At 44.1% G+C, this 9010-nt stretch overlaps 1 protein-coding gene across 5 annotated transcripts in view; it reads left to right on the top strand.

Annotated features, from left to right (window-relative positions):
• Positions 1-9010, top strand: part of clstn2b (calsyntenin 2b) — a 72869-nt gene that overhangs the window by 26126 nt on the left and 37733 nt on the right. For all 5 annotated transcript variants that reach the window (XM_081699870.1, XM_081699871.1, XM_027028180.3 and 2 more), the window contains one exon: positions 6589-6784. In XM_081699870.1, coding sequence (XP_081555996.1) covers positions 6589-6784 — 196 coding nt within the window. The remainder of the gene's footprint in view (positions 1-6588; positions 6785-9010) is intronic.

Raw genomic sequence — 9010 nt, 5'->3', positions numbered from 1 at the left:
AGAGCCCCACTTCTGCAAGCACATTTGAGGAACATCTTGCAGCTATGATTAACATCTTAACCTAATTAGAGGACAGGTAACATTCCATATGGTGTGAATTAAAATCTCCAAACAGAAATGCTTATTAATTTTAAGCAAACATTTCATTTGTTGCTATACAGTTAATGTAAGCTGATAGAGAGTTGTGTAACTGAAAACAGGTTACAGGATAAATCTTTACATTGAATAATGCATGCACGTCACGTGGAAATGAAAATAAGATTAATCTGTCTTGTAGAATGCTCAAGAATATTTAATTACTACCCACTTAGCAATCTAATATATTTTAGCATTGATATTTTCCCCTTTTTTGGTTGATGGGCTATAATAAAAATTGATTGGGCAAATATCAGCCAATGGACATACTGAAATAAATGAACATTTTGCTTTTTCCACCTACGTTTCAATAATAAATTCCATGTATGCTTTGGCGTTATCGGGTGTCTGAATGTACAAACCATAGAGAATGCCTGGAAAGGCATCCATACTGTGGAGTTAAAATCAGGTAAAAGCTTCAGTGACTAATTGATTTCAACTGTCAAGTCATCTTGAGCCAGCGTGGGTGAACAGGAGAAGGTAAAGTTAAAGTTAAAGAAGGATTCTTAAGCCTTGATGGATTTAAGGTGTGGATTTTGTATGCGGAAGCGACAGGAGCCAAGCGGCTTTGGCGGCGGCATTAATAGCAGGCGCCAGACGTGCTCCAGTGGGTGCTGCAGCGCCAATGGCTGCGTCGAGGTTCGACGCCAGCGCGCATCTGGAGGGGACAGCGGCCCAAAAGGCGCCGCCGGGCCTGGTGGTCAAAAGCAGGTGAATGAGATAAAAGGATGCTGACACTTACGGTGCAGGTCAAAAGACTGCCCGCAGTTACTTGACTGGCAGAACTAAAAAAGGTCTTCCACAATATCTATCTTTTTACTCTCATAGAGTTTGTGTAAAGCAGTCATAGTTCACGTTGACACGAAGGCTCCTCCACCGCATCACCCTCGCCCTCTCAAAGGTTTCTCTCAGCCTGCTCTGGCACTAAAGACTGTGATTCCAAATGACATGGAATCTAAATATAGCAAACTGCGGCCACTTAGCCTGCCCGTCGTGGGTAAATGCATCACCATCTGTAAAAACCGTGACCCCTGAAGCTTGTTGGGAAGTTGTTTAAAGAGGTCGGGTGAGTGTTGGGAATGAGTGGGGTTTTTTTTCTTCTTCTTCGTTTTATCCCCCTTTTACCGATTCCCCGTGTGCCACGGCAAGGACTCTCAGCTGCTGTCTGTGAGAACGTCTCTTAGATCTCCAAATGCTGGGTGAGACTGAGAGAGAGAGAGAGAGAGAGAGAGAGAGAGAGAGAGAGAGAGTGTTATAAAGTGAGAGATATAAAGCCTAGGGGATTAAACTGCACAGTGTTCACACACAGTGACCTTTTTAGAACACACACATATACAGACACAGAGTGAAAGGCAGAAAGAGAAAGAGAGATGAGAGTGAGAGAGAGACAGAGAGACAGAGAGAGAGAGAGAGAGAAAACATTGTCCTTTAACAGTTGAATGTCTGTGTCAGACATTGTGTCAGGCCCAAGAAAACACAAGCCTTCCTGTCATCATGATTATTTCCATTCACTTAGAATTAATGAGACCTGGTCCCACAGCTATTCGTCTCTCCCTCTCTCTCTCTCTCTCTCTCTCTCTCTCTCTCTCTCTCTCTCTCTCCTGTTTCTCTCTCTCTCTCTCTCTCTCTCTCTCTCTCTCTCTCTCTCCTGTTTCTCTCTCTCTCTCATGCTCTGACACACCTTTGCCTGAGGGAGGGGAAAAGATGAAAGACCAGTTAAAGGCAGTCTGATTAAAGTAGACAGTAAATTACATTCCTAAGAATCAGAGTGCAAATGAAAGGAAGTTACATCAATATTTTCACATATAAATGTTTGATAAACTGTGTTTAATTAAGATTATGAGATCCGTATTATTATGTGTGTAGGGAATACTTTAACATTTCTCCACTTTGTTTATCATATCAATCCCACAACACATTTTATATTTGGACAGGCATCAAACGCATAAGGCACACACACGTACATTCACTCACTCGTACACACACAAACTCCGAATAGACAGGGTATACAGTATATGGTGTTTTTTAGAGATACATTAATTATAGAGGTAAAATCAGTACCTTATGTCTGTAGGTAATAACGTGTGTTCGCACACGTGTGTGTGTCTTGTATTTTCTTAAGTTAAGTCACGCAGTGTGCTGCTAATAAGAAAACTGCCTCCCTTCTGGTTATTATCACATTGCGAAACGTTTCTGGCTTCTTAATGAGGATTGAAAAACCACTGACTATTGCAGTGTGGCATTGTGCTTGCACGCGTGTGTGCGTGTATAACACTCCTTTCCTCACTCTTACAAACATGGCTGAGCATCGCCCACTTTCCTGACCCACGGTCGAGACAGCTTTCAGAAAGAGTCATCAACAAGCTTGCCTCCCCCCGGCTGCCTCCGAGAGAATAAATGTGCTTGTCAGGCCCACTGAAATGGAGTTAAAGTGACCCACTGTGTGTATGGCAGTGGGTGGTGGTGTGGTGGAGGAGAAGGCTGTAGAGGGGTAGCAGGAATGTTTTTCTAGCTCTTCATGGGGACCGTGATGATAGGAAAACAAACATTTTGTCATTGTGTGACTGTCATTTCGTTTGACAAAGCAGGTTTTTGTCATTTTGGGTGCTGAGGTTAATGTTAGGTGAGGTTTAGGTGTACACTGAATTATTTACGTTGACTAATGCGCAAGTCAGTGGCTAGGCCCAACAAGGGTAGTAAAAGAGCTGTGTGTATGTAGGTGTGTGTGTGTCTGTGTTATCAGTGTTTTATCTAGCCTTTGGGAAGATGTTGATTAATTGCATATGTCTGCAGGTACGTGTAAAGCACAGAGAGAGATATGGTAAATGCGCTGAAGATTTATTTGTCCACTCGGGGCTGTAGATTAGGTCTATCGTGGACAGCGGCTGACTGAGAGTTGGTCTGCTCTTCCACTGACACATCGCCGCAAGACCCGAATGAGGTTAATAAGGCCCAGCATCACTGTTTCTGTCTGCCTTACAATAAGGGGTTTATTTAGACTTTATTACTAGGCAGAGTGTGTGTGTGAGCGAGAGAGAGAGAGAGAGAGAGAGAGAGAGAGAGAGAGAGAGAGAGAGAGAGAGAGAGAGAGAGGTGGAGTGGAAGTGAAAATTGGATCAGACTGCAACAGACAGCGGTAAAGACTAAAGGAAAAGGTAAAAATATATTCATTCCACAAACTTTATTATTTCCTAGCCCCGTTTCTGCATGTCAGCATGAAATCTCATATCGCTTCTTTTCAGTAGATATAGTTAAAATGTCCCAGAGAGATACTGCTCACGCAAAGCATCTCTCTCTCTCGTACTCTACATAAAGTGAAAGGTGGCGTCAGTCTGACAGCTGACGCAAGATATATAAGTAATTATGAGGTAGCCATGAACTGTGTGTGTGTGTGTGTGTGTGTGTGTGTGTACTTTTCATCTTTATTCTGTATTCTATAATATTTCAGAATATCAGTTTACTGTATACAAAGCTGGATAAAGTATTCACCTGACAAATACATCTTTCCTAAATCCTTTCTGAAGCCTGTTTAGAATGTATTGAATATGATATACTGCATTTAATGTAATTGTGCAAGGCATGGTGAGGTATACTGTTTACATGGTCTACTTTTGCAGCCCAGTATACTGTTACTGTTTAAGAAGCAACCGAGCACACATACCTGCTTTAGGCCATGTTAGTACCTGGGCGTATCGTTAGACATGGGTACTTAAACATACTCAACACTAAACAAGTGTATGCGCATGTGTGTGTTTGTGTGTGTTTGTGTGTTTCATGGGTATGTCTTGGAGGCTATTCTACTCTGGGAAGTGAACGAATTGTATCGATTGTATTGAATGCTGCATGTAATTGCTTTAGCAGTGCTGGTTTTGAATGCTACAGTATTTGTCCCCACTTTTTTTGGTCAGGGGGGTAGCATGATAATAAGACAGGAGGGATGGATGAGATGGAGAGGGGAGGGGAGGAGAGAGGAGGAGAGGGGAGGGGAGGAGAGAGGAGGAGAGGGGAGGGAAGGAGAGGGGAGGAGAGGGAAAGAGAGGAGAGGAGAGGAGAGGGAAGGGGAGAGGAGGAGAGGAGAGGAGAGGAGATGAGAGGGGAGGGGAGAATAGGAGAGGAGAGGAGAGGGGAGGGGAGGAGAGGGGAGGAGAGGAGAGGGGAGGAAAGGGGAGGGTAGGGGAGGGGAGGAGAGGAGAGGAGAGGAGAGGAGAGGGGGGGAAAGGAGAGGGGAGGGGAGGGGAGGAGAGGAGAGGGGAGGGGAGGGGAGGAGAGGGAAAGAGAGGGGAGGGGAGGGGAGGAGAGGAGAGGAGAGGGAAAGAGAGGAAAGGAGAGGAGAGCAGAGTAGAGGGGAGGAGAGGGGAGGGGAGGAGAGGAGAGGGACAGAGAGGAGAGGAGAGGAGAGGAGAGGAGAGGAGAGGAGAGGAGAGGAGAGGAGAGGGAAAGAGAGGAAAGGAGAGGACAGGGGAGGAGAGGGGAGGGGAGGAAAAGAATAGGCTTGAAATAAATAATGTTGAAGCCTGAACAACCAGCTTTTTATTTTTAATACACACACACACACACACACACACACACACACACACACACACACACACACACACACACACACACACACAGAGTGAAATGACTGGTGTCTGATGTTAATTATTACCCCTGTTTTGACCAGCCAGCACTGAGTGTAATTTCTTCCCCTTTCTTGTTTGACTAATTCTATAATGACTTTGATTACATCACTTTTCATTAGGGTTTCAATCAAAATCCAATAGTTTCTACACACTATCTCTCAACTGCAGTTGTGTGTGTGTGAAGGAGAACACAGGGGGGAATAAGAGAGGAAAATGTTGGAAATTAAGTTAGAAACTAACTCCAACCTTTTAGACAGGCTTTCTCCTTTATCCTACCCCAGCAGACTATGACTCCTCTCCACTAACGCCGTTATGTTCTGCATTCGGCTCTCCCATTTTAATAATGATATTCATACCTGCACATAAAGAACTGTGCTTTATTACTGGTATGTTATAGATCCTAGTACTTGTGTCTTTATAGGTTTGGCAATACACAATAAATATGAACTGAGTGCTAAGCCATAAATCAAAGGATAGTGAAAAAGACAGAGTCTATGCCCGCTTTTGTCTGTCTGTCTTTCTGTCTGTCTGTCTCTCTGTCTCTCTCTCTCTAAAATGCCTCTCCTCATTCCTGGTGATCCTGCGGCTTTACATGGGAGGGGAGTCTTGCAGGTACCCTCCCAGCGGATACCATCACACACTCACTCATTAAACATTCACACCAACATGTGCGCGCACACACACACACACACACACACACACACACACACACACACACACACACACACACACACACGCAGGCACGCACGCGCAAGCCCCCTGGTGGGGAAATGCAAATACTCCCAATGAGGTGCCACGCTTTTGCCCAAACATTTTCCTGGCACAGAATTTTCCAGGACCAGACAGGTCCTGCTCAGCTTTACTGCACTGGTTTAGCGTGAAATGTTTTGAATCCAGACTGGAATTTACATTTCTTAGACCTTTTAAGACTCATGAAATGTTACACTATACTTGAATATGCATTTTTGTTAAATTATTGGATATTGTGTATATTTTTCTCAAAATAACTTAGAACTACCAACCACTTGGCTGTGACAGGTGTTTGAGTCCCAGTAGCAGCTGACTGGTTTTCCCACTACTTTATTATGCTAATTTGGTCAATCCAGCTCCACGAATGGAAGTCCCAAATTATATTATGTATTTTGCATGAAAAGCTCTTCACTCCCATCTTCCACTCGATGCCATGGTTTGATCCGATGTCGGCTCAGGATGTTGGGGGGTAGGGGGGTGGGGGGAAGCTAAGGCACAGTGCACCCTGGGATACTGGAAGTGCCAAGCGCTCCGAGCAGCCTCCAGGCGAGGCCCAGAATTCTTGTGTCAAATCGTGACCCTGGCAACCAGCCACTGGTCAGGCAGCGAATTTAGATCGAGCGGGGTTAAACCTCGAAACTGCTAAAAAGGGAATGTAACTGTGTAGACTTGTTTGTGGAGTTTTGGGGCACTCTGATGGGAGAGTCCCTTTTCAGACAATTTCAGATAAGCGTGTCAGAGTGAATTTATAAAAAACGCTGTAGATTTACACAGATATACTTTAGGGAAAGTGAGAGCCAGCAAGAAAGACAGAGATATGTACACTGTATAAGGTTAGGTCTGGGTGATCCTCTCTGGGTTTAGCTGAGTGAAGTGTGTTATATGTAGAGATTCATAGAGGAATAACAAGGGAAGGGTGTGCCAACGTGGCAGATGAATGCATTTTGTTATTTTTCTATCCTGCCAAAGTACAAAAGCTTCTCAGAAAGACTGCTGCCATTCTAATTTGATTTCTCCCTCCCTCCTCTACCCCCTCTGCCTCATCTCTCTCTCTCTCTCTCTCTCTCTCTCTCTCTCTCTCTAGGAGAGATCTGTGCATTTCGAGTACATGGTCCGAGCGCACCATTCGAAGCCGTGGTCCTGAACAGAACGTCGGGGGAGGGGCTTCTGCGGGCTCGTGGGCCAATCGACTGCGAGCGCCAGAGGGAGTACACCTTCAACATCCAGGCGTACGACTGTGGAGCAGAAGCAGGAGGAGCTGGAGTAAAGAGATCGCACAAGTATGGGTGTGTGTGTGTGTGTGTGTGTGTGTGTGTGTGTGTGTGTTCGACCTTTACATTTTATTACAGCAGAAAAGCCAAGACTTTCATCAACCTCAGGACGTGTTTAAATGCTGATCTGATTATGAGTTATGAAGCCACCTCAGAAAAAAGGTCGTGTCTTCTGAGACCTATGACGAGGATGAAAGAATTGAGGGAAAGACAAGCAAAGCAAGAGGCACCCAGAGAAGTTGTTCCATGTCCATCCACATGGTGGCGTGTTTCGAACTTTCTGCTTTTCTGGTCGGGCAAGGCACTGTCCCCATTTCTCACTTCTGCGGGGTTTAAAAATACTCCAGACTCCGAAAGTTCTCGTTTTGCCGAATTTCTGACATTTTAGTTTCTTAAAATATTTCCCACCTCAGAGGCTTTAATAAAACTGTAACAGCAGCTTCACGTTCCCTTTTAGCGAATAAAGCTGACTTCTGTTGCATCACCAGTACTGCATAGAAAGGTTGAACCCAACAGACTATGCTCGCACCAGACAGCCTTTTGGATCCTTTAATAAATGGTGTAGAGAAGCTATACCATTGGCTAATCTCTCACTGTTATGAGCTCTTTTCTGCATCGCCAAAATAGTATGACCCTTTGTTCAAAGTCATACAGCGATGACTGTCTTTCTGTCCTTCTGTAGAAACCACGGCTACAGAAGTTTTTCTTCATGCTACAAGAACGTTTCTGTTCATGCACATACTTAAAAACATAACTGAAATAAGGAATAAGTGTATGCACATGATGCAAACGCACATCCTTTCTTATTGTTTGCTTTTGAGGATGCTGTTCGGATATCAGGGGACGTTTGAAATAGCCTTCTTTAAATCAACTTCATTTAAATTGTTAAAGAAATTTCCAACATAATACAGTGAGGATGTATGGCTTAACTGCATGTCGTTTGTTAAAGATAATTGCAGTGAGCTATTGATAATGCAATATGCATATAAAGCCCCGACACGTCGCAGTTTTGTTTTTTAATTGCTGTGAGCGTCCTCGCGAAGTTCAGACATTCCAGATGTGTGTTCTGTGGGTGTTTTGGTGAATCACAGTATGCACATTATCCAACAAATGTAAATTATTTTGATCAAATATCATCCTTAAACATGTCAAATCCAGCGTGCTTCAAGGCTGATCACAATTGCAATCCGTTACCATGCAATTGCAGTGCAGCCCTACAAGGAAGCTCAGTGATGTTGATAAACAGGTAGGAGTTTTTATAGCCCATCTATGCCAGCAATCATAATGAAGGATGCTTTCCAAAGTGCGAGAGGCGATTTACCCCACTTCAACTCACCATCAGAGATGATTTAAAACGGATCAATAACTTCAACGAGGCCACTCCGCATGCATCAAAAACTGGCTGTTCTGCTCGTGCGGGAGTAAATGACTGCCTTTCTGGGCCCGTGCCAGGAGTGAAGCACCAGCTCAAAGTTTCGAGCTGCGCGCTTGGCGCTCATGAAGTAAAGCTGTCAGTTTCAAAGTGCTATTGGACACAGATTGTTGTTATTGGACACAGACTGCTAGAATGGGGTACTTCTACATAACTACCTTGTACTGGTAACACTGAAGAAAATATCATGTTCCTGGTCAAACAATAGTACTATGTTTCATCCCAAACCTCTGCAGAAACAGTACCTTAATTGATCCTTTGTCTTCTCAGTTGAGTGCAATGCTGTAGATGCTCCCCCCCCCCCCCCCCCCCCCAAAAAAAAAGTTATGGTTCTAAGTGCTTTATTAAAATATTTGACCAGCCCATCGATCTTGTGATGACAGAGATCACTTTAGTCCTCAATAATTATTATGCAACAACAATACACAACAACAATACAAAACAACAATACATAACAACAATACGCAACAATGATAGAAAACAATAGTGCCCTGATCAGTCAGAATCTCTTTCAGAATTCCAAGTCAGGAGGTGACTCAGATTGCTGAGATACTGCGGAGTGGGGCTTCTTCCAGATACCATGTTGCATAGTGCACCAAGACTATCACAAACCCCAAATGCTTCTCTCTAAGGCCCCAAGAAGGTCAATGCTGATTTGGTCATAGAGGATGTCAAGCCTATCCAATAGAACCAGGCTATTAGGCGAGTCAGCATCTTGTCCTCACCTAAATGCCCTGCCATAGCGTTGCTATGGAACATGTGGAAAAGCATTTCCCTGTGTCTTTTTTGCACTAACAATTGTG

The sequence above is a fragment of the Electrophorus electricus genome, chromosome 17 (genome assembly GCF_041902795.1).
Source record: "Electrophorus electricus isolate QZ-2024a chromosome 17, ASM4190279v1, whole genome shotgun sequence".
Lineage (NCBI taxonomy): Eukaryota > Metazoa > Chordata > Actinopteri > Gymnotiformes > Gymnotidae > Electrophorus > Electrophorus electricus.
Note: the sequence above shows the minus strand (reverse complement) of the source record. Positions and strands in the feature narration are given on the sequence as shown.